The 26722-nt window shown below is 35.8% G+C and overlaps 1 protein-coding gene and 1 non-coding gene across 3 annotated transcripts; one reads left to right on the forward strand and one right to left on the reverse strand.

The window, feature by feature from the left end:
• Nucleotides 1-20377, forward strand: LOC135676741 (zinc finger CCCH domain-containing protein 27-like). Of its 2 annotated transcripts, XM_065188251.1 has the most exons (8): nt 1-159; nt 6021-6109; nt 6354-6452; nt 11098-12017; nt 12252-13481; nt 13899-14207; nt 15034-15577; nt 19935-20377. In XM_065188251.1, exons 1-7 carry the CDS (start codon nt 104-106, stop codon nt 15574-15576), a joined length of 3246 nt encoding a protein of 1081 aa, XP_065044323.1. In that variant the 5' UTR covers nt 1-103; the 3' UTR covers nt 15577; nt 19935-20377. The 2 variants fall into 2 exon arrangements, with proteins under 2 accessions (XP_065044323.1, XP_065044324.1); XM_065188252.1 differs by lacking the exons at nt 1-159; nt 6021-6109; nt 6354-6452 and adding an exon at nt 9610-9714.
• A 6271-nt stretch (nt 20378-26648) lies between these two features.
• Nucleotides 26649-26722, reverse strand: TRNAI-AAU (transfer RNA isoleucine (anticodon AAU)). Its single transcript has one exon. It is a non-coding gene; the product is annotated as a tRNA-Ile (tRNA).

The following is a 26722-nucleotide window of genomic DNA, read 5'->3' on the forward strand; positions in this document are numbered from 1 at the left end:
ACCTGTGACACCAAACCCCGGCCCGTCGCAAATCCGAGTTGGAGAGGGCGAGCCGCAGCGCCCAAGAGGACGGATGGGTCGTTAGGGCTACAGAACCCAAGCAATGGCGCTCGCGAAGGCTAAGGAGATCGTTTCCTCCGCCCCCGTCGTCGTCTTCAGGTGCCTTTCCCGCTCTTCTCCTTCATCTTCTCTTGTTATTCTATCGATGTCCTTTGTCAATTGATATCTAGGGCCCCAATCTTGGGTTTGTTTCGATCCGATTTTGGAGGTTTTCTCTTCGTTGGAGATAGTCAATCTTCCGGGAATGCTCCGGTTGTGATCGGTTAGGGTCTGTTGAACCGATTGATGAAGACGATGGGTTGGGGTGCTTCAGCTATGTGGGGAATGCTAAAGAGGGAGAGAGTTCTTCAGCGCTGAATAGAGTTAGTTGGTGACAAGTATCGGATTTTGTCTGCCTTTTCCGGGGGTTTTGTATTTGCTTTTCTCTTCGTTTTATTGTGTGGAGAATAACGGATTTTTTGTTACTTTAACGAAGTGGAGGAGACGGTGATGTTGGAATACTTGTGCTTATTGACTGATGCATCCATATGAATCCATCTTGTGGTGGAAATGGACGATGCATTATTTAGTGACTCGTTAAGTGCTTATTTGTACCAAAAGCAATAATCTTGGACAAGTTGATAGTAAGCTGTTCTTTTTCTTTCATTGGTTATGACTGTCTCAATTATAGATGAGTTTTTAAATTTAGCTGAGTAAGAGTTTGAGACACTGAAAACTTTTAGATTCGTACGTGGACATTGTGCAGCCATCTGAAGGGTAAGGCAAACACATCAATGTCTATTGCCAAAGCTAGAAGACTTCTGGTTCATCGAAGTGATTGGCACAAGAAAGTTAATTTGAACTCATGATGCAACGGGTGTTAGGGTTTAATTACTTCCTTTCTTTGAGGGCAAAATCTTATAGCTGGTTACTTGCACATTGGAAAAAACTCATTGATAAGAATCCTGATTCGATTTTTGGTTCTTTTTCTAAGGTTCAGATTTTTTTTTTTATCCCATCCATTTTATGGCCCTAAGCTCGAGGGTTAGTGTTCTCAAGCTCCCTAGTCTTCGTTGCTTTCCATGGTGAACAATTGGGTCATGTTGTTTATTTTAGACATCCTCATATGGAATCAATGTAAGTAGAGTTTTTATATTGTAGTCCCATGGCTCATCTTTATGCTAGCAACGGGACATGATTTTGGCCAAATAGTTTGAAGATTCAATCCCTTTGTAGAGATTGTTTTTTTTTCTTGTTTTCTTAGCTTTTTTGCTTAGTTTTCTATGGATAAGATATGAGATCCTGTTAATTTGTACTGGAGAGAGGTTACCATGGTTCATGATCTTGTCACATGTGTGCAAAAGTATTTACAATTCATAGTAGAATATGAGACCTCTTTAATGGCTTGACAAGCTGATCTAGGGCCAAAGAGTCTATGACTAAGCCCAGGCTGATGAGATATGGTTAAATTGGGTCACACCATGACACTGTACATACTTTATTGAAGAAACCAGATTTATGTGGCTCTGAATAAGTCAGATGAATAAATGGAAAATCACAACATAAACACTCAGTAGGTCTAGCATAAGAAGAATTTACTTTAAAGGGTTTCTCCATCTGATTTTCACATATTTTTTAGATTTTAGTTCTGATTCATAAACTGAACCAGTTTGATTCAGTTAATAGGGGACTGATGACAATGGTCTTGCTCCTTTTGTTGCAGCATCTGACTTTTTGACTAGTTTCTCCGACTGATGTTTGAACATCATCAATAGATTTGAAAAAAAAATTGAGCTATGGAATCATTGTGGTCTAGCATTCGGTCATTTTGAGGAGATGAGTTATTAGATATTAACTGATTTTATACAGCCTTAGTCGGATTAAGCAATTTATATTGACTTGGAACCAATCTTATCTATCTCTTACTCAAATAAATTTGATTGGTTTAGAGGTTATTTAGCATATCATAAGTTGTCACAGGACAACATACTGAATAATTCTGATTGAGTTTCCTAGTTTACTGTAGGAAGAAGAAAAATGTGGAAAGAATTTGAGAACAATCATATTATGATTGTAATTGAAGATTCCAAATCCTAATGGAAGATTTTATGAAGATTGATATCAATTAAAGACATTATCTTCTTTGAAGGAAAAAAATCAAATTATATATTTGATTTGATGCAATTGTAAATTTTTTATTTTTTTATTTTTCATTTTTATTCTTGTACTTGGCCTATAAAAAGGGTCTAGAATATTGTAATGCATCAATGAGAGACGAATCAATGAATCGTGTTCTCTTCCCACCTTGTGTGTGAGTGGTGCGAGGCTATAAGTTATTTTCCCGATGGCATGATCCCATAGTCCGGATGAGAGACATGCAGAGGTGCGAGACCTTCATCCTGGGAGTGTTCTCCTTGAGCCAGAGCGAGTCTGATAGTTATCCATTTGTTTTTCTATTATCTTTCAGTCACTATCATCTATTCTTCTCTTTTATGTTCCTCTATTATCAAAAAAATATTCTGCTGCTCTCGTCCTGCATCACATATGGTATTCTAAGCTTTAAAATTAGGTTGACTTGGAGGTTTGGTAATTTAAATTTGATTTCTATTGTAACAGGTCTTGCTTTTATAATTTTAATTCTTTTTTGCAGAGGAAGATGTTCCTAATTTCTTAAATGTTAGCTATCTTAAATTTTCTACTATATTTCATCTTTCATACTTGTATTTGGAAGAAAAATGATGTTACCTTTTTAAGAGTTCTTAACCTTACACCAATGATTTGTATGTGGAACCTATTATTATGTTGCTTCATGGTGTCCTTTCTAGCAGTAAATGAAGCACTTGCTAAAGGTTTTAGAGTTTTAGTCCTGTAGACAAAATAAAGGTTAAAGACCACCGAAGAGAGCAATTATTTTTTATCCTCTTCTCACCTCCTTTATTTTTTTTTTTCTGCTTGATTTTATATAAAGGATCAGGGAACTAGATACTCTATACATTAGAATGTTTTGAACTTCTAATTTTCAAATGTCGTGACTCAGACACGCATGATCCTCAACATGTTTTTCTATTGAAGTGATACTTAGAGTGATCATTAAGTGGTTATATTTTATCTTCATTGTTGGGTTAATTATTATCACAGTTTAAACAAATTAATTTATTTGCATTTTCTTGGTTTGTACTCTCTTCTCTGTAGTTGTCTATATGTGATATTGAATGCGATAACATGCAATTCATGTTACAAACAGTAACCTAATTCATAGCTCTTATCTATCTTTGCCAAGAACCTTTTAGAAAATTGAACCAAATCTTTGTCAGTCTATTCCCATTGCTCTTGTTGAAAGTTCCATATGAGTTGTTAGCTATGGTGTTAGATGTTAACTATATAAGTTGTCAACATCAGTGTACAAATTTATACCTCCAAGTTACTGTGAACGAAATAAATTATTGTACCATGTTAGACTGGAGGCTGATTCTTTATCAAGATTTAAATTTCTATTCAGTTGGATGTCCTATTATGTCTCTGTCTGGGCTTATTTTAGGGATGACCATATATTATAATTTTAATAAATGTCTCTTTGCTAATTTACTTCACAGGTATTACATACTCTCTTGAAAATGAATAGTTTTGATTGTTTGTAAGTTAGTTGTCAAGTTTATTTAAGCAAAGATTTTATTTCTGATACAAGTTGTAAAGTCCCAAGTATTTGAGGTTGTCTGCATCTAAAGAATTGCGTAAAGCAACCAGACACTCTATATTTTTGTTCTCTGTGGTCTCATGATCAAGGTTTGAAATTTCGTACCGTACCGGAGTTTCGACGATCTCTCGGTACGGTACGGAACGGTATACCGCTCGGTATACCGAGCGGTATACCGAGCGATATATGTATATATATATATATTATATTTATTTATTTTTTATTTTTTTATTGGCCGACGTCGCATCGCCTCGGCGACGTCGCCTTTTCCTTCCCCACACGGGGCGACGTCGCCGAGGCGACGTTTATTTAAATTATATATATATATATATATATATATATATATATATATAGCGACGTCGCCGAAAAAGGCGACGTCGTGTCGCCTCGGCGACGTCGTGTCGCCTCGGCGACGTCGCCGAGAAAGGCGACGTCGTGTCGCCTCGGTAACATCGCCGAGGTGACGCGACGTCGCCTGCATTTTATTTAAATTATTAATATATATATTAATATATATATATATATATATTTATATATTATTTTATTATTATTATTCGTTCCGCCCGGTAACGGGCGGTCCGCGTACCGATATACCATCGGACCGGTACATACCGCTCGTACCGGGCGGTACGGGTCGGTATGGCAATCCTTGCTCATGATAATATATTGCCCCTTTATTTTTGTCCTTTATATTCATTATTGTTCTGTTGGTAACTTAGTAATTGGCAAAGTGGGGAAATTAAACATGGTCATTGGGAAGAAGCTTGAGCCACTATTTTACCAGAAGCATTTGAAATCCTGTTCTGATAACCACTAGACCCAGATTTTGATTGTGAAGAAGATTATGGTATACATGGATATAAAGCTACACTGTTAATAGTTATGGCTTAAGGGCTTGATATTTATGTTGACTAAGTTTCTTTTTCTGGTCAGGGTTTTAATATGCTACTTGGGCTTTTATGATTGATGTTCGATCTACTTTGTGGCCCATTTTTATTGGCTAGTGCATGCTGAGATGGTATACCATGTACATGTAGAGGTGGTAATTTTGTTGAGTTGGTTCCTCCCATGTTGGGAACCCCAGGAGTGGGAATTTCCTCAAGTAGGTCTAATGTTAGAACCATGGAGCTGGATTCTGAGTTAAGTGTGCCATCATGACATTAGGATTATCAGTAGAGGACGTTGTAGTACATTAATAGTTTCACATTAAGAGATGAGGTTGAATTGGAATTGTGCAGACATGGAGACTTTCTTCGAATAAATTTGTTGTAGGTATTTTAGGTCATTATGTAAAGGTTGCGGTTGTGTATGTTATTTTACTAGCAGGAACTCAGTTAATTCATGATGGGCAAACATTTTTACAGTTATGTTCTAGCCACATTTAGTTTAAGGTTTACTTCTGTTTTTCCAGTGTTCTCTGATCATATTTTTATTTACACTGCCTGTTTAAATGGTAATTTTGGGACACTAAACCTAACAAATTTTAAAGTTTTGATTCTTTTGAAGTTACTTGTATAGTGCATTCATGTTCATCATTGCCCAACTAATAACTTAAAACCAAGGTCTGCAATTTCGTACCGTATCGGAGTTTCGATGATCGCTCGGTGCAGTACGAAACTGTATACCGAGCGGTATACCGCTATATATATATATATATAAGTCGACGACGTCGCCTCTCTCTTCTCCCAGGTGGGGCGACATCGCTTCGACGACGTCGCCTCGTTTATATATATATATATATATAAATTAATATATATAAAATATTATATATATTTATATATATATTTTCGAAGCGACGTCGCCTCGTTTATATATATATAGAAATTAATATATATATATATATATATAAAAGATTATATATATATTTATATATATATTTTATTAAAATGGCAACGTCGTCGAGGCGACGCGACGTTGCCTCGTTTATATATATATATATATATATATATATATATATATATATATATATAATTTTATTATTTTATTATTATTTTTCGTTCCATCCGGTAGTGGGAGGTTCGCGTACCAGTATGCCGTCGGACCGGTATGTACCGCCCGTACTGGGCGGTACTTTCGGTATTGCCTTCCTTGCTTAAAACATCAATTTCTCCTTGCTGTTTTATTATAACCGAGTTATTTGCTTTTTGTTTTTAATTTCTGAAACAGTACAGCACCTGAATGAAGATTCTACATTTATCTTTCTAGATATTGATCTTTTCTCTGTTCATGTTAATCTTTTAATTTTTCTCTTGCTTCACTTTACTCGATTATCTTTGGTTGCTTGCAGCAAGACAAACTGTGGACACTCCAAGTGGGTAAAGGAGTTGCTCACACAATTAGGAGTGTTTTTTAAAGTGATTGAGTTGGATCTCGAAAGTGAGTGCACTTCAGATTACATGTAGTTTAAAATACTTTGCAGAAAATTATTTTTGTTAATGTTATTCTATACTAATTGTAGGTTGCTTTGAGGAGCATTTTTTTCAAAAGATATAGCCTAGTTATAGCATCTGATTCTACTATCTAGGCATCTAGTGCAAATACAAATAATCTTTCTTTTGTTACTTTTCTATGTGGATGATGGGTTACTATGATGTTTCTGACCTTAATCTCTTACATAAAGGTGATGGATCTGATGTACAATCTGCACTAACAGAATGGACTACTCAAAGGAAATTGCCAATTGTATTCATTGGTGGAAATCATATTGGTGGTGATGAAAGTATGTTCCTTGCCTTTGCATGTTTTTCCAGTTAATCATTTAAGAAATTATATTATCATCTTTGGGCTTGATTCTTTTTAGTCTGTTTGATAATTTGGCAATGATCTTCATTTGTCATATCTAACGAGCCGGTTGATTCATTTGACAAATTTGTATTTATTAAAATTACAAAATGAGATCCATCATGATCATGGTGTCACACATAGATTGTCTCTTTTTAAATAAATTATTAAATATGATACTTTTTTTCATGGTTCGCTTTATCAGTTCGTATCAGTGTACTAATCAACTGTTGGTACGGTTCATACCAAGTTGTACTGAATCATACCGAGTATACTGATGCTTGCATGTTGAGAGAGGCACACAAGTTAAATTTGGTGGTCATAAAAAGATATAAGATTGTTTAGGGCTAGCTATACTTTGAGTTGGAGTTTAGATAATAAACAACGTTTTAAAGATTAACCAAAGATAGGGATATTAAATATTACTGAAACAGACAAAATAAAATAAAAAATGTTGAAGTTTTCCGAAATTGGGAGGAGGAGAGAGAGAGAGAGAGAGAGAGAGAGAGAGAGAGAGGAGGGGCACCAATCTGTGATAAAATGATAAAAGATTATAGTGTCTACTGTCTACTATAACCAATAGTTAAATGAAAAAACTATAGAAAATAATGCACATTAGGTGCCAATTTTTCAGTAGACTTCCTTCGGAGAAACCGACACGACGTGTCTGGTTGTCTCCTTGATCTTTTTGGGAGAAAACAATAGAATAATGGAAAATTTCAATTATTCACCATCAATTATTATGGTGATTACTCAAAACTACTTGTGATGCTATGTGATCATGGCAATTATCTTGGTGATTCGTCAAAAATGCTCCTTGTGATTTTAGGGAACCATGGCTAGGATCTTTGTCATTAAGGTGGAGAACTGATCCAAAAATTTATGTTTTCATCATAGATTAAATCATTGTTTATAACCTAGGTTCTTATTTTATCATCAAACCAATCGCTGTTAACTTTTTATTATTATCAGTGAACAAATTTCTTGTATGAAATAGCTGTTTTGTATTTCTCAAGAAGTGACTCAATTAATGAGATTTGGTATGATGCATATGATGAGGATGTGATTTATATTCAAATATTTTTACTTAAAACATACTGATTCGACCCCATAAGCGGGACCACCACCCAAAATCATATTGTCACTAGAAGCATAACTCTATAATTTCTAGAAAATCACCTAATAATTCCAGAGTCCCAGAAATGTCTGGGTTTAAATGACTTTCAAATTAACTTCCAAATTAGTAGATGCTACCAAAAGGATTTCCATTGCAATACACAAAAGGAAGAGACTCAGAATGTTATAGGCACAAAGTGCTTCTCCAATTTCATTAATCCATAAATGAGATCTGCATAGATGCATTGATTCATGCATCTTGATTGGAAAAAAATGAAAACAAAAAAGAATTTACGTCGGAAAGCAAACTAATTGGTAATGAAAGATGAAATATAAATCACAGTCAACGAGACCCTCTCAGGGCTTGCTTGACACTAAAAGGAAATAAACTTATGGAGTATGGTTTTTTTGGGGGTCAAAATGTCCCTTAACTTTATCATGAGTTATTTTCCTTGGTTAAGAATACTTGTTGTTTTGTCAATGTTCGTCAAGTCATCCATTTTTTTCTTACTCATAGAGGAAGTAAGAAGTTTAAATGGTATAATATATGTTTATTAGAAGTCCTTCTAATGAAGTCTGTATTCCCATTTTCAAATGGATGACTCATTAATTGAATTGGATGACGATTTTAAATGGATTAATAGTATATTTCCACTAGAAACTGTAAATTAATGGGCTTTTTGTATGATCTATTTCACTGGCAGCATTTATTTTCACTTTGGCTAACTTAGCAGCTCGGCCAGTTACTTGATATTCGAGAATGTTCTATTTTTTCATGCTAGCAATCTACAACAGTCAATTAGGATCATTTTCTTCTTGAGACCTTTAAAACACATTCTTTATTTCTATGATGGTGTCCTGGAGCACAAGAAGATTATACTTGGTGTCAATTAGGTGATTTGTGAACTTTGGTGTTCTCCATGGTGTTTTTGATTAATAGGTTTAGTGTTATGTCAACTTGAACTTGCTCGATGTGTTCTCCTTTGTGGTTGTATAGGAAAGACAGCCGAGCTTGTTGAATATGAGGAGTTCCTAATAAAGGTTGAACAACTGAGTCCGAATAAATGTTTAAATTGAAGTTGGGCTTAAATCCTTTGTTCCTAAATAGCTTAGTGGGAGAGAATCAGCTGTTAACTAATTGGTCATCAGTTGGAATCCTACGTAGGAAGATTTGGTTTCTTTCTAACTAAAGAATGAATAATGGAATTAAAGGGTTCGCTTTAGGTTCAAACTTTTTAATTTGTCAAGTGAAACTCCCTGATAGCAAAAATGAGTTTTGGATAAGTTGGGTAACACACAAATATGTTATCAAGGCAAAATCAACAAAGAAGTTAGTCAATGGGCTATAGATTCAAACAATTGCATGACTTTTATTAACCCTACTTGGAGTGATTATGCGGTAACATCTACAGGTGGCTTTTCTTCTGTTAAATTCTGAGGCTCAACATTGGACATTGTAGTGGAAGCTACTGAGTTGGAGTAGGGTCAACCTTGGACATGTACTTGGAATGATTGTGTGCTAACATCTACAGGTGGCTTTTCTGCTGTTAAATTCTGAGGCTCAACCTTGGCCATGTAGTGGAAGCTACTGAGTTGGAGTACAATAGGGGCCAAGGAATTTTCTAGTGGACTGGAAGAAACACCAACAGTGAAATCATCTTGCCGGGTTGACATCAAATCTGAGTGAACCATACTATATGAATACTTTTATGGAAGATTTAAATATTGGTCAATAGCAATTTAGTAATCTACCGGACTGGTTAGGTTGGTATACCGATTACCGAGTCATACCTTCTGGTATCATTGAATAAAATCATTAGAAAACTGATATGTACATATATCGTACTGCATGTTTTGATACCAGTACTTGGTTGGATGTTTAGATCCTTGACTTTTTTTCTTTTAGAACATCAAATCATTTATCACTTTTGAAATTTATATTTTTCTTATGCCTCACATGTCTCTTTTATGTGATATAGTTGTTACATCATATGTGTGTCATACCACTTCTACGAATGGTTCATAATGCTGTATCTCTTTTGAGGCCAGGACCAACATTACCAATGACTAACTGCACCCATCATGTAAGCCAGTTAAAACTTTATTATGCTAGTTAATCATTCTGAGCAAGAAAGTAGGATGGTAGTTGTCATTTACTGGTTAAACTCTTGAAAGCAAGCGAGCTTGTCCCAAGCTAGTCTGTTCACAGATTATATGTTAGCTCCTGTTCATGAATCTGCTCTTGTCCTAGTTCTTATTACATTCCTTGCTGTTAGTCAAATGCAAATATTCTAAAATGCCTTATTAACCTCCATGTCATTGGTGGCATGAAAGTGCTCTCTTTTTTTCTGTGGATGCCACAGAGTGAACAGTGATCCAGAATCAGATGCCAATCCTTAGACTTAGACCATCCATTTCTAATTAGAAAATCAGAGTAGAGGCGTTGAGAGACCCCCTTGGTCCAACCCTTTCCATTTCAAGTCAACTGATAGGCAAATAGACATATCAGATTGCACTGATCGAGCAATCCTGATGGTGACTGAGGGGGCTAAAGACCGAGAAGTGAGATTTTTGTACCATAGCAGTTTTCTTTTATGGCTAAATCCAGTCTCCTAGTCCCCAAGGCAACGAAAAAGATTCACATTCTTACTTTCAGGAAGGGTGGATTAGGAAAATTCTATTGATTGCCATTTTTTCCATACCTTCAAATTTTATGAGCACCCAAATCTGTAACAGTACTAGCAAAACATCTTTGAACAGGGTAATCCCATGCCAGATGTGTCCAAAAAGAACAGCAAAGCAAACAGAGCATTGCCAAGAGTGAACTAACCCCTTGGACTGCTATCTAGGAATCAAGGAACCTAGCTTTAGATGTGCTGTGTTAGCTTTTGAATCACAGGTGGTCAATATGGAATTGGTCCAAACAATAGGTGGTTAATCTGTATTATTTAGACTATTCATGTGTCTAATTTTATATTTTTTTATACTTCTTTTAAACAGTTATTTGTTTTATAATCTCAATGTGAATTGTGAACCATGCAAGTTGTTGCATATATGTCCACATGGTATATGTACTCTGTGTCTTGACCACCTGGACAGAACAATAACTGCTTTATGAAAATTTGGTTCAAGATACATAAGTCAACCAAGTGCAAAACAACATAGAAACCATAGTCGCTAATCACAAAAGCTTTAAGGACACGAGTTAAAGTTGGAATTATCTTTATGATCACAATATCTTAGTCAAGAAAAATGTTACAAGTTAAAATTCTCTTTCAATAAGGAAAAATCACTTTAAAGTGTTAAGAATTTCTTTTAATTCTTTTCTCAGTAATTATTATCAATAGCCAAACCATTCTAGTTCTTTGCATTATTGTTCATCACAAATGTTCAATAATTGTAATTTTTGTATGGCATTCTGTTTTCATGTGTCGGTGCATAATCTTCTAGTGTATCCATATCCCTAGGTACAAGAAACTTTTTCACAAGGATGTTACAGGCCCTTGAAGATGCTTCAATAGTGAGCGTTGGTCAGAACCTTGATATTATTAAGAAGTTTGAGCTGTCTTTGCCTCCTGCTGCCGATAATGGACAACTGAGAACTCAAATGCCTAGTGAGATAAATCATTCAATGTCTTCTAAACCACTTATTGATTCTGAAGACCGAGAAGTTAGTGATGATGATGATGATCGCAACCATAAACATCGTAGGAGGGAGGCACATCCTAATATGTCTGATAATGATGTTCAAGAACTATCTATGCGGCAGACTAATAGAAAAAGAAACAAGCCTTTTGAGAGTAGGAAAATGTTCCATGACAATATTAACAACATCAATATGGAGAGAGATGCTTCCTCAAAGTTTGAGAAGCGACGACCTATCTTCACACCAGGAATGCGGGTTTCCTCTGATTTGAGTTCACGGGCTAGGACAAATCAAACATACACTGGTCCCTGCTTTGATAAATCCACATCTACAGGACGCCCTCCAGTAGGAAGAGGAAGAGGGAGGAGTACTATTTCCCGGAGCCTACAAGATTCCAGATTTAACCCCTTTGACACACATGATTTTGCATCACAGGTTGTTTCACAAGGACTGCCTACGCACCCTAGCCTTTTTGTTGGTACAGGTATACCCGCTGCTGCAAGTTCACAAAATGCATGTTGGGGTACATATGGGTTTGTTCCTGGGATGAACAGTAGAATTTTGGATCCACTCCAACCACTTGGTCTGCAAGGGGCTCTTCAGTCCACAATCACACCATTATTCAATATGGGCATGCCTCGTCTGCGTTGCAGAGACTTTGATGAACAGGGATTTTGCCTGAGAGGGGATATGTGTCCAATGGAGCATGGTGTAAATCGGATTGTTGTTGAAGATGTGCAGGTAAGTTATTATCTGAATTTCTTTTGCACATTATCTGCCACATTGAAATTTTACTATTTGGTAAAAAGTGGGTGCCATCTTAACATTCATTGTCTGATCACTTTTGTATGGACCTGGCTGCTTGTTTTTAGTTGCAAGAAATATTGATTCTGAGACACTTCTGCTAATACATAATTTATGATACAATTTATCTTTTTCCTTCCAGTCATAACTATCTTCTGTAATGATTTGCAGAGTCTTTCTCAGTTCAATCTTCCTGTCTCGGATCCAAATTCACATGCTCTGGGAATTCAAGCTGGGCCAGGATCATTGCCTTCTGTTAGGGCACCTTCAGGCCTCGTCACAGGCGGCAACTTGATACCTGCAAAAGATGCGAAAACCATCTTGTCTGATGATCCATTAAAGCTGAGTGGAGTTTCGTCTGCTTGTGGTGCAGCTGAAGCAGATGTATATGATCCTGATCAGCCTTTATGGAACAACGAGTGTCCAGAAACGTCTGGCACAGGCTTTCCTTTACTGAGCAATGATGAACCTTTATGGAATGCAGACTCTTCTTCTCAGCAGAGTCTCACATTATCTAATGGCTTTAAAAGTGATCAGGCAAGCAGAGTCTTCATGGAAAATATTGGTTCACAGAGTACTAATTCATCTATTTGGGGCCGGATTGGCCGTGGTAGTAGGTCAGAGATGGGTATAAAGACTAGTAGCAATGCGGCTTCTATAAGTCATCTGTCGGATGCAACGAAAGAAGATAACGAGAAATCTATGGTTAATACTTCTGTCATTCCAGAAAAACGTATTCCTGCTGAGGACATGGGTTACAAAACAACAGAGTTGCAGCCTCTTTCAAGATTGCATGTGGACTCTGGTCGTAACAGTGGTAGAATGTCTCAAAAAGCTTCACGGACTCTCTATGTACATGGTATTCCTCAAAAGAACAACACAAGGGAGGCTCTTCTTTCACACTTCCAGAAGTTTGGTGAGGTTGTTGATATCTATATTCCACTGAATAGTGAAAAAGCTTTTGTTCAATTTTCTAAAAGGGAAGAGGCTGAAGCTGCCCTTGAAGCACCTGATGCTGTAATGGGTAACCGTTTTATAAAACTATGGTGGGCCAACCGTGATAGAGTTTATGATGTTCGAAAAAATAATGTTTGCACTAAGTTGCCTCCATCATCTTCCAAGGGGGGGTCTTCTTTTCCATCTTGTCCATCTGGACATGACAAAGAGAAAGATGATCTGAACTCTCCAGTTCCAACTGGAAGAAAAACACCTGCTTCTGAACTGTTGGTGGCAGTCCCAGGTCTGAAAATTTCCTCTCCTCATTCTCTAAAAATAGCTTCTCCAGTGCCAAAGAAACTAGAGGGATTGGAGCTCTTGAAAGAGGAACTTCGCAAAAAGCAGGAAATTTTAGCCCAAAAGCGCGATGAATTCCGTCGCCAATTAGACAAATTTGAGAAACAAGTAATATTTTCTTAGCTCCTGATAAACATATCTATTAGTAGTCTTGGCAAATGTGACAGATATTTACTAAATGTTACTTTAGCTGTAGGACCTTGTATTACTGTGAGAATGTTGTGGTGGTTTGCCCATGAATATCTTTTATTTATTCTGGAAGAATTCTGTTTTTTCTTTTTTGTGGCAAAAAAAAAATTTCTTTTTGCTTTCTTCTTTTACAGGGAGGCTGGTGGGTGTGGATTACTTATCTAAAGTATAATAGAGGGACCCTGAAACATTTAAATATTTCTTTGTACATGATTTATTTTTTATTATAAAATCATTTCCATTAAAATTAGACAAGTTGACTTCTCTATTGTTATAGTAATCATTGGGATTATATTCCTTCATATAGGATACAAAACCTTTGAAATCTCTGTGCAGGCTATTACAGTTAAGAAGGGTGAAGTAGCCTCTGGACAAACATCTAAAAAGCTTAAAGTGGATATTGGCAATGAAGCAGCAAAAGCTGGAACACCCAGAGCACCAATTACTCCTGCAGGCGGACGACAAGAAGTTGAGAATACAGGACAAACTAGAAAGTCCAAGGAGGTTCTTGTTTCACCTACTACCATAGCAAATGCAGCAAATTTTCAGAATTCCAACACAGAAGAGACAAGTCATCTGACTAATCCAGATAATCAGTCCACTTCATTTAGAGTTCTTCCTCCTCTGCCAGCTGATTTCACAGATGTAATTCTCTTCTCAGAGACTCAGACATTTAAATATTCACTATGCACACCAACAAACAATTTTTTTATATAGATATGTATATCCCTGCACAGCTACACACACACGACATGATTGTATTTTACATTAGAAGTATTATTTTAACAATAAATAATTATTTTGGATTTCTATTTTATTATGTGTCCTCGTCTCTGTTTGATAAGTTCCAAGGACCATATTGTGAATTATGAATATAAATCATAAGATTTTCTTGTTGAAAGGAGTGATGAATAGTAAAAGATAGTACAAAACTTGGATCATTCTGACAGCTTAGAAATTGTTTGGATTTGATATGAACCATTAATGTACACTATGACTGCATCATCATTCCTTGTACTTTCAAGATTCACATGACACATACCATGTGGTGTATGGGCATGGTTTGTATATCTGGACAGTATGTCTCACCATGACAATTGACATGCCTAGGTTGACAGTGCCAATCTGCATGGTAATGACAAATTGAATCCTTGACTTCTAATCTTTCTCGATGAGGGGTACAATTAACCAAGTAATATATGACAGGTGACTATTTGTCCAAGTACCTATTTCAATATTTTAAGGTCTTCTAACCAACCAGAAACTAAAATCAAGTATGAAATACGACATGCCCTAGTTTTGATAAATTCAATATGACACAACCTGATCATCAATTGATTCAATCTAACTTCCAATTGAATCACATTTTACCTATTTCACTGCTAGACTGCATCAGAAAGTTAGAAAAGCTTTCTAATGCCATTTGTCTGTTTCCCATTCTGAATTTAACATCTATTTTTTATGTTTGTAGGTTGCTGCTCTGCAGGATCATTTCTCAGTATTTGGTGATCTTGCTTCAGTAGTACTAGAAGAGCCAGAAGAAAGAAGTGAGAATGATACAGTGAAGACACCTGAAAATTGTTGTGCTCGTGTAACTTTTATCTCATGTGATAATGCAAAGAGAGCTTATGTTGGTGGTAAATGTTGGCAAGGGCATAATCTGCACCTTATGTGGCTGAGTGACTCTGGTAACTCTAACAGAGCTTGTGGCAGTCAAGAAATTATGGGATTCCTGGGTGGTTCAAGTGCTTACATCCGAGATGACCCAATGACATCTGTAATATCGTCACCAGTTGAAGAAAGTTCAGCAGATGTTGCTATTTCTGGGGTAACTGCTGTTATGGACGTCTCATCTTCTAGGGGCTTGGAGGATGTACATTGTGATGACAATGGTGTGCTCATGGTTCCCATAAGGACATCCCATCTTAATCCCAATACATTGTCATGCGAGGATCACCCTGGGCTTGATGTTCCAGTTGTCAAAGACAAAATGGGTGTTGATCTTGCACAGTGAGGTATGCTGATTTATGCAACGTTTTAATCTTTAAAGTAATTCAATCTGCTTCTTGTTTTTTTTTTTTTTGTTAAAAGTTTCTATTTGCAACTTCTGATATATTGTTTAAGTTGTCTAAAATTTTCTTCATAGGTATGGAATATGAAATTTTGTGGAAAAATTAAAGAGAACGAGTTTGAAAATTCCTTGAGCAAAATTATGAAAATTAAAGTTAACAAATGATTTTGACATTTGCTAGAGGAAGTATTGTAGAATCTGAAGCTAAATAAAACATGCTGGACCAAAGTGGCTTTAAGAGTGCTGAGGTCCCTCTGCAATTACACACACATATACATATAGAGAATCAAATGCAAAGAGGCCATAGTTTAAGTTGGTCTGCTAACATCTGCAATTATTTTTTAAGATGTAGAACTTGCTCTTTGTTTTCCTATCTAGCCTAAGGCCCTAAACCAACAGATTAAGGCCATGGTTGGTTTGGCAACAAAGAATAATGGAATAGGATTAGTTATTCCAATTGAATAAACTATTCCAACAAATTATGCTCAATTTTGTTTGGCTATATTTCCTTATTTTTAGTAGTCATTAGCAGAATAATAAATTTACTATTTCATTATAACTGTTAACAGAAGTAGATATTTCAATCATAAGTATGCAAATTTCATATTTGCCCTGCTTAGTCAGTAATTAACATATAAGTTTATTATAAAATCTAGTTGCTATCAATATGCTCAGAAGGAAATGGTCTATAGTTGTATATTTAATTGATTTGTAAGTTATATTTAGTCTTCTTTTATAAATTATGTTATAGTTATTAACTTTGGTTCATATAGCTTTAACAAAATTCGTTATAAATAAATAGATAAGTAAATAAACTATTTCATTATTAAAATTAACATGAAGTGATATATCAATCTTAAAGATGCAAATCTCATAGTTGCATTGGATGTTCTTAGTAATAATTAACAAATAAGTTGATCGTAAAATCTAGTTGCAATCAACATGTTCAGAATAAAATGATCTGTAACTATATTTTCTATTTATTTATAAATTATAATATAGTTGCTTTGGCAACCTTGGTTAATACAACTTAAAACAAATTTGTTAGTACATGCTAAAAAACAATTTTAACTAACAAATACTATTTAAGTAACTCTTTACTGGGCATAACTCTAATGACAACAATCATTGAGGTTCTAATTAACAACAGTGCTAGTCAAGCACCACAACCTCCTTGTGGAGCATTCTGATGCTTGCTGCATACTCTGGATGTGAGCATCAGCGCCTGCATCAGGATGAATTGTGAAGGAGAAGCTGAGGTAGAAACTTGGAGCGAGGGGTTACCATAAAGAGCAAATGGTGGTTGCCTTGAATGCACAGCCATGCTTGGGTGCAGACTTTGATTACTCTTGGATGTGTTCTATGACCTAAAAATCTACATTAATAACAAGACATGCTAATGATGCTTCTGTCCATGTATTGTGTGGCCATGCTTGATGGACATACTCAATAGAATGGGCAAACAAAACAGAAAAAGATGAGGTAAATGGGGAAAATAATGAATAGGGAAAAGGAAGGTGAAAGTCGAATGACTTTTAAGCAAAAAATTGGAGTAGCCTTACTCCACTTGCTCCTCGGAATAGTTAATCCTGAAATAAGATGGTTTGTCCTCCCTCTTATCCTCAAATTGTTTTATCTGTTTGGCGGGGTTAAGGCTTATGTCTTGGGCCTTATTCTATCCTTACCCAACCAACTGGAGCCTAAAAGAAGTTTGCAGTTCTATTTAGCTTAGTCAATTTTGAATTCAACAATGTTTATTCTTCTCAATTATAGCCTCATTAAGTGGTAATGAGAACCACTATTTGTTTATTTGTAATATATTATGCAAGTAATACTTGGTCCTCTTAGATTTTAGTGGTCATTTGGTAATCATCATCCCAAATGCTTTAGCTGTTTAGCAGCCATAATTTGCTTCACTCCTCAGGTGATTATGCAGCACCTACTTTTAGAAATTTGGATGTGTTTTTCTTTTCTTTCTAATGGTATTGTCCCACCTATATGGAATTACATGAGTTGGGGCTAATGGGATCCACTACTTTCCAATAGAATAATCAAGGCATCACATGTTAAGAAATTCCTAGCAACAAGATATCTCTGGCACTTGAACAAATCAATATATTTTATTGATTATAGAGTAATTACTCATTTGCTTTTTAATTAAATTTTCACCTATGGTTATCGAGTAGTACAACACAAAAGGGATTATTCTCTTATTTAAGATATTTAGGTCCTATCTAATTAGATATTTGCACTGCATTACTTAAGGTCATGTTTAGCATATTGATTGCAGTAATATAAGGAAAATATACAAAGTACGCCAATAGCTACTACATAATTTGGTGCTTTCATTAACTAGATCAAGCATGTACAGTATGTTAAAGCATTATTATGATACCCTTGATCAAATCCTAAGGTCCAAATCTTATCAAATATTTGATTCGTTGTTTGTGACAGTAAATGTCTGCTGTCCTTTTTCTTTGAGCACAGTAAGAAGACTGAGACACTGATTCTCTGAGTATTTAATGCCTTTTTCACTATCTCTAACAAAACTTTACTAGCCCATCACCAAAAGGCACCAGCTCCAGGTGATGAAATTCTAGCAACTTAGGAGACCAAGACAAGTGATTCCCCAGGGATCTAGTGTCTTTATAACTATATGTAATATAATATTTCTTGCACGTCCTTTGATAGGCACCAGCTTCCAGTGGTGAAATTCTTGTACCTCTATGTGATGGGACTCGGTCTAGAATCATTGAGCACGGTACTTGCATTTTGGTCCAATAGTTTTAATGAAATATTCTTATGCTGATAATGTGGCTTTTTATGGTAGCTTTCAATCTGTAAGTTTGATTCCAATAAGTGAATTCCTAGTTTCTGTTCCAATCTCAATTGGCACAAATGGTTTTAGTAAAGCCCTGAAGTATCAAGATCAATGTGATCAAGTTACAGCAATATGTATATATAAATGATAAATGATTAAAGAGGTTAAGAAAGGAATTTTTAAACACAACCCATATGCAGTTAGAATAAGTTATAACTAGATGCAAGACATCATAAATAAGTATAAAGCAGGAATATATCATTTTATAAGCTTCAGGTAGGAACTAATTTGTTACTATCAGATTTCTATTTAGTCCTAACAGATATTCATCTAGACCTTAGCTCTTTCCACAGGAATCTAACAAAAGAGATTTGAGACTAAGAAAGAACAAGTTAAAAAGAGAAGAGATGAGAAGAGGAAGAGGGAGGGAGCTAGAGGAAGACTCGCTGTAATTTTCTCCTGCTACACCTGTGCGAGAACTGCGATTTCTTATTTTAGTAGAGAGTGTGAAAGAGGGATAAGACTCCTGCACCGCCCCTTTCATTCTGCCTGTGAAATGATAAGGGCAGGGGAAGGGAGATGTGAGGGAAAGGTTTGGGAGACAGCAAAGATGAGACATGCCACTGCCCATGAGACTGGAATTCGAAGGTCTAGGCTCCTGTTGTTATTATGAAGCTATCACCGATACCCAATGGTTTTAGTATATATGCAAAGTAATGTAGCTAATGGTTAGTCCTGATTCTGATTATTACTAGATCAGATTGGGGCCAATCCATATCAAATGCAGTTAACTGCTGGGTAACTGGATGGGATTGAAATTTGGGCTGCCAGGTTAAAAATTTGATCCAAAAAAATGTAGTCCATCCAAGTTTTTATCAGATTTCTTTGGCTCAACATTTGGTCAATTGGTAGACCTAATCCAATCCTAGTTTTTCCCTTGTGTCATTCATTCTCCAATAAAAGACATGTTATATGCAGAAAGAATGAAAAGCTAAATGAGGAGCATCACATCGGTCACTTGTATCTCAAGAAACTACATTTGTGGCAATTTTTTTTTTATCTATTGCTGGGATGTGCCTCTCAAAGCTCCATGCTTGAAATACATTTCTACAAATCTATTTTGCTCATTGTTAAACTTTTTCCTTGAAAGGGAATAAGGCTCTGAAATATAACAGAACCTATTTCGGATTTCAGTTTACTACCTTGACAGGTCCAAATAATCATATTGGGTATTCATTTAGCAATTTCATCTTTTGGTTGTTGTACATCATGCACCTTTGGTTGTAGTCATTTGGCAGAAGATTTGGAACAGCACAAAAAGTATAAATGTGTATCTTTGGGTTGTTGGAACTTGGAATCATTATTTTGATTTTCACTAGTTTGGTTTATCACTGCTGTTTGTAGCTGTACAACATTTTTTACGTGTTTTCTATCACCAAATAATTCATTACTCAGTAGCTACTTTTTCCATTGTGCACAGGTCGTCCTCTGTATTATCTTTTGTTTTCATTGAGGCTTCCGCATACAAAATTGCCCCATGCACCCTGCATGTCTGGCACCAAACTTATGTTTTTTCATCGACAATAGAGAAGAATATTTGGATCAAAGGAGCACATTTTGTTAGTTGTGGGAGCAGGTTTAACTATGGAATTCCTTTATGAGGAAAAGCCAAATTAAGGCAAATTTGAGCTGGTGGCACCTGTATTGCTTTCCTCTGTATCTTTTGCAAATCTGATTTTCTTTTGATTACTTTTGAGTAGCAGCAAATGTGATTAATATTAATACAAATGTTACTTTGTTCTTGATTACACTTACCATAGAACATTGTAGCTGTATCAGGATGGCTAGAGAGCTGACGTGCAGTTTATCTTTACTAGTAATAAGTTTATCTTTGATATCATCAATTACCTTATTTTCTTTTCATGCACCATGGTTTCTTTTTGACTGAATGTCTTCTTGTTGGCTTCACTAGCGACTTTTTTATAGCGCATAATCTTCGGTTTTGCTCCACTTGATTGTGATTGCACTTGAACATGAAAGAGAAGGAAAGGATTTGAATGCCATCCAAGCAGCATTGATGATTTGCAGTTTTGGTCAATTATTCTACAACTGGACATTTATATTCTCTTAATGGAGTTACAAGGGGCAAAAAAAAAGAAACAGAGAACATAAGAAAAGGTTTGCCATGATCTTTGTTTGATAGAAGAAAACAATGGAGGAAAAAATGGTTGACATAAAGAAAAAAGAATCATAATGGAATTGATTGAAAAACAGCTGGTATGGATAAAAAAGATGAAAAAAAAAAGATTGATTACATTCGATGATGGTGGGAAAAAAGTAGAGATGCTGAAAGAAAACAGAAGAGAGACAAAAAAAAAAAAGAAAGGAAAATAGATTGAAGTTTCGTAATTCAAAAGTTTACATCCAAGTGTTTGATATGCTTACTACTATTCTGTTCAGGCATTTTAATTTAGTAATTATTTTCACAACCATTTTGGTGGTTCGTAAATGTGGAAGTCTGGCGTTTTTGATTGAAAGGTTCTGCTTTCTGTTTGTTTCTTCTTTGAGAGGCCAATAACCTCTCTATTTTGCACATCTATTCATGCCTGTGTGGTGATGTGATTGGATATTGCTCAAGTTGGTCTTTCAGTTAATTTTGGAATAGAGGTTCTTTTGTTTTTTGATGATTCCTCAGATTGACTCGGTTAATTCCCAAGTCATGCTTACTATGTATGCTTGATGGTGCATTCAAAATGTACTTTTTCTTCTGAAAGGCTGCCAGATCATGACATGATTACCTTAACTGTATGTTTGATTGTCTTCTCTGTTAGCTATTCTTTTACATTCCATCGATGCATTCATATATTGTATGTAGTCTTTTCCTCCCTACTCTGATTGGATCTTGATTTATGTCAACTGTTTGTTTAAACTGTGCTCTTTTAAATCATTTCAGCAATATTGCTAAATTTATCTAAAGATCTATCGGTAATGGAGGCATATACAAATATAAAGCGTGTGTGTGTGTGTGTGACTTGATAACAGAGGAGGTCTGTCTGAGACACATTAGAATATTGCAGTTCTGATCACTGGTAGCTTACACAATGATGTTGCTGTTTGTTTTATGAATAAAGATTGGACAAATATAAAATCCAAAACATGTTGGATTAGTTGTTCAAATTCATTGAGTTAATGGATCAGTTAAGATTAGGTCAAAACAAATGGTATCTCAGATATCTTATGAATACGAAGAAGTATATCACGATCTGGAGTTAATTATTAGCTTAGATGTTTAGATACTATGCTTGTTATTATAACATTCCAAACTTAGTTTCATGTGGAAGGATAGTTAAATTGGTTTATAGGACTATGTATTATTAATTTAGACTTGGATTCCTAGACGCCAATCAAAAGCTAAGCTTGCAGGATTTTAACGCAACGAACGACTTGAATTATACACGCTATGAGATGGGTTCCACCGTGAATGACGAAATGATACTCTCATGTAGAGAGAGAAGGAACATGATGGGCTACGGTGGTTGACATATGTCTACACCGACAAGAGAGAGAGACCGGAGGAAAGAAAGCCTCACTGCGCACAGAAATCACCAACAACAAAGCCTCACTGTTTTATTTCTTAGTTACATCATATTAATTTCAAATCCATCTCTAGTTTTATCTCTCACACAAATATTTTCCAATACAAAGCAATATATTAGAGTCTTACCAAAGCCATGAGACAAGGCTTAAAATATTTTGGCATAAAACGCATGCAAAAAAAAAAAAAAAGCCTTTTTTTCGGGTCTCCTACACCAAATGAGAAAAGGCATGACTCACAAGTGCACATGTTTGACAAAATTTAAGAAAAATTATAGTTGGAGCGCTTATCAAATTTCAGGTTCTGGTTTGTTCTGATCACCGAGGAAATAGTCAACACCACCAAGTACAGGAGACAAGCTTATGCAATCTACCAGTTCAATGACATGAAAAAGGTTTTTTTTTTTTCTTCTTTTTTTTCTCTGGGACTTCATTTTCCAAGAGGTACAAGAAGAAACAAGTTATGCTAAAAGAATATCCTCAAAAGGCTAAAAGGATAGGGATTTACAAAAGATGGGCTTTCACTATCATGGATTCATCACGCTATTATATACAACATTGGATCCCTTTGGTAGAGCTTTAAATCTCCTTCCCTTCTTGATTGGCATTCAGGTTCCTGTAAAAGTCCATAAAACCAATGTAGGAAACAAGAGTGCTATTGTGCTATTGGTAATCCTTTTCCTTGTAGTAATTTAAACCATAGTCATTATAAACACATCTTGGAGCATATGATTCTAATTTGGAGTAAATAAGATATGCTGACCACTTTTGAACAACAAAGTCAAAGATCATATGTGAAATTTATGGACAGTTCAAAAGCACTCCTTATAACTCCTCATTCCATTCAATCAACACTTGTGGATTTGAGATGACATTGCGGTGCAAATTAGCAGCATACCTTGCTCAAACTCGAGGATGTGATGCTATCATCCTCTTGGTGCAAATCATTTTCTTTTTTTCTCATCAGTCTTCCCTGCAGCAATCCAGAATATTATATGATCGCAACTTGCATAGTGTAAAGTATGCTTCGAAACTACTTTTTGAAATTTAAGAAGCCAAATCTCTAAGAGAAAAAGATGTGTATCACTTTGGATATCATTGCAAATGTCACGAATTTGGATCACTTGACAAATATTTTGAAGCAAAAAATTATCACAAGTCAGAATGCTAGATTTTGCCAAAGATTGCTAGGTATGTGTGTATGGATTGGTGACAACACAATATGCAGTGATGCTTGTTTAAAGCAGAACAACATGTAGGTAACTAATACATCGTAATGTAGTGTGTAGATGTCATAAATTCCTAACAAACATATTCATGTAATGTTTTATAGAACTATAATTATTACAATCATGAAAAACACACCCCAATACTCATTGAGGTTCCAATAATGACAGTCATTTTAGCAGCTACCCAGATGAAAAGAAAGCCTTGTGCAATTTATTAGATTAATCTTGTCCTAAATTAAACGACGGTCTTATCCTAAACATTGACAAGGACAAATGATCTTTAGAACAGAACAATAGTTATTATAGAATGTCCAAGAAGATGAAAAGGTACAGCAAGAAAGCTCTTACATCAAAATAGATACTAAAAGATCCAATTTACATGAATATGAAAACAGATAAGAACAGATAAGCACTTCCTTTTCTTTTGCAAACAGTTGTCATTCGATTTTTTTTTCTACAAACACGAAACTGCAATAAAGAACAACGCATTTCTTATAAAGGTTCATAACAAAGATCTCCTTTCAGGTCAGAAACTAAGGCAAACAATCAGCAGAACATCAATTCCATTTTCTTCATCTAAAAAAAATGTACTTTTGCGGCATTTATCTAAATGATCGACCAAGCCAAGTAGTGGAATTGATCAGAGCTCTTCTCCATCTTGGACTGCATAGCATTCACGGAATGTAGAACAAGAAGCAACAAGGACAGGAACATATAGAAGGTGATACCTTGGTCTTTCCCGTGACCTGAGGCATCAGCGGAGTCGTTGTTCACCCATGGCCCCTCGGTGTAAAACCTAAAGCTCGGCGATCCCGGAAACTCTTCTTCTTCATCCGCCTTCCCACCTTTGCCTTCGTCTTTCAACCCTGGCCCTGATCCTGCCTTCTTCTTCTTCTTCTTCCCCTCGTACTCCTGGACCTGCTTCGGCGCTCGATTGGGCGCACCAGACGCTGCATGAGCAGAGGTGGATTTCCGGGCCTGCTGCGTCGTGTTATGGTCGTCCCCGGCCTCGGAGCACTCCGAGGGGACGAGGTTGGCGGTGGACACGAAGCTGCCCTTGAAGACCCGCCCATCCATCGGCCGCCGCTGGTCCTGGACCCGGCGGAGGCTGGAGCGGGTCTCCCCGTCGGCTTCGAGCTGGGAATAGCTGCAGCCCATCGAGGAGAGAGAGAGTGTGTGCGCGCGGGGGCGAGAGGCAGACGGAGGATTGGATCGCGTGGTAGCGAAGGCGATCGAAGGTGGTAAAGTCGACGAGGAAGGATTCGGCATTAGGGTTGTCAGAGATGGGATATGAGCAGAAGAGAGGGAGAAGGGGCGGAGGAGAGAGGATTGCGGAGGGGACGATAAAGATCGGATTTTTCGGTGAGGTCGAAGACGAGCAGGGAAAAGGCAATCGAGAGATGGCGGGAAAACGGTGCAAAATTGCATATATATATATATATATATATATATATATATATATATATATATATATATATATATATATTGTTAGTACTTTTGTAGGGCTTAGAAAGCTTTGAAGCACAATTATTTTTTTTTCCTATAAATCCATGTGTAGGCAAAGGTTCGACTATTTATGATATTCTTGGATATAAATCATCTCAAGTTATAACTAAATAAATCTGATTGGCTCCATCCATTTCTTCATCAATTTGGATGGATGATCTTCGTAGAGTGGATAAATGGAAACTCGTCAAGATTAAATTGAAACTTTGGAAACAAAACTGTGATTTTGTTTTCCTCTTAATGTAATTGAAAACTCATTTAATGTCATTTTTAAAGATTCAAGGAGTACAATCAGGGCCTTTTATTTAAGGTTTGGGCTTGTAATAAGTTGCACTTGCCATGCTTACTACCTAAACCTTGCCTCATAATATACCAAAATTTTCACAGTTATTATTTACTGATTTCCAGTAATACTAGTATTACTGCAATTGTTAGAATTGATATGCATTTCTGAAATTCTTAATCAATAATAATAGCTTCATTTGCATCAAAGTTGGTAGATAAGTTTGCCTCATCCTTATGAATTTATATTTGGAATGGCTTCTACTTTAAAATAAGAAATCTCCTTAAAATTAAGAATCATTTGTTTTGTAAATATCTTTTTTAGAGTTTGATGCATACAAAAGAGAGAGAGAGAGAGAGAGAGAGAGAGAGAGAGAAAAGAAAGATTGAATATTTCAAGATTTGTCAGAGCGGAGACGTAAGACGAGTTTTGGAATTGGATTTGGATAAACTCAACAGAGGATTAATCTTTTGGTATAATTGTTTTTCCTATTTTGTGAAGAATCTAAACATCCTTTTGTAAGTATATGCAAAGAATGTGTTCTATTACAAATTATAATTTAATTAATGATATAAGAAGAGTCTTCTTCCCAACAACAATAAGTATTAGAGGTATAATTTATGTAATAATTAAAAAATATATTTTTTTATAATTAATTTTTCTTTTTCTGATAAGTATTAGAGTATCACTTGACGTAGTATATACTCATCTAATAATAGTGGTAGATCAAACAATGAATAAATGATAGGTGTATACAATGCCAAAGTTAGAAGAACTCTCATGCTGTGAAAAAGGTCTCTGGATATATACTATTATACTACTCGAAAGGAGATTTTGGTTTGGTTACACATACATACATGTTGGTATTAATTCAATTGGTTTTTTTGTCCAACCATGTAACTCTGTTTGAATGCTTAACTTTCTTAATATTATTTTGTTGTGATTCAATGCTTTTTTGTTGGTCTTCAATTTCTATTTTGGCAATAAAGAACTGAAGAAAATTTAGTCTTCAATTCCAACTTCCAAAATCCACGCTGCCCTTTCAATAGTCAAATTACTACCGATCATTCAACCCTCGATTACATACATGATGTCTTGTCTTTCTTGTTCTGCTAAAATTCCCTAATCAGGTGGTGGTTGAAGCTTAAAGAAACCAGCAAAGAAGAACAACGCCAAGTGATAGTGTGCGCAGCTCGTGAATGACTAATAGTCTTTTACATTGAAATCATTATAATTAATAGCAAAATTATGACATCGATTTTCGCCGCTCAAAGGAATAAAAGTAGGATAATATCATAAAAAGAGATTAACACGAAAATGTCCCAAAGGGTGTCCCAACACAGTAAGAATGTTTAACTAATGAGAAGATAATATGGTGGTGAGTAGTGGAGGTGGATGTTTGTCTTCTACGTGGGGTTGGTGGTGGACTGGATGAGATGCAGAGAGGGAGATGGATTTCGCTGTTTGCTTTGGGCATGTGGTTTTTGCCATCCAACAAGTGACGGTGGGGAGAAAGCAATAAATTATTTATAATTTAATTATAATATAAATTTTAATATTTATAATATCAAAATCATATATTTGGCCCATGCAGGTTTCGAACCTGCGACCTTCGCGTTATTAGCACGACGCTCTAACCAACTGAACAAATAGGCC

Source organism: Musa acuminata, chromosome BXJ1-6 (assembly GCF_036884655.1).
Source record: "Musa acuminata AAA Group cultivar baxijiao chromosome BXJ1-6, Cavendish_Baxijiao_AAA, whole genome shotgun sequence".
Lineage (NCBI taxonomy): Eukaryota > Viridiplantae > Streptophyta > Magnoliopsida > Zingiberales > Musaceae > Musa > Musa acuminata.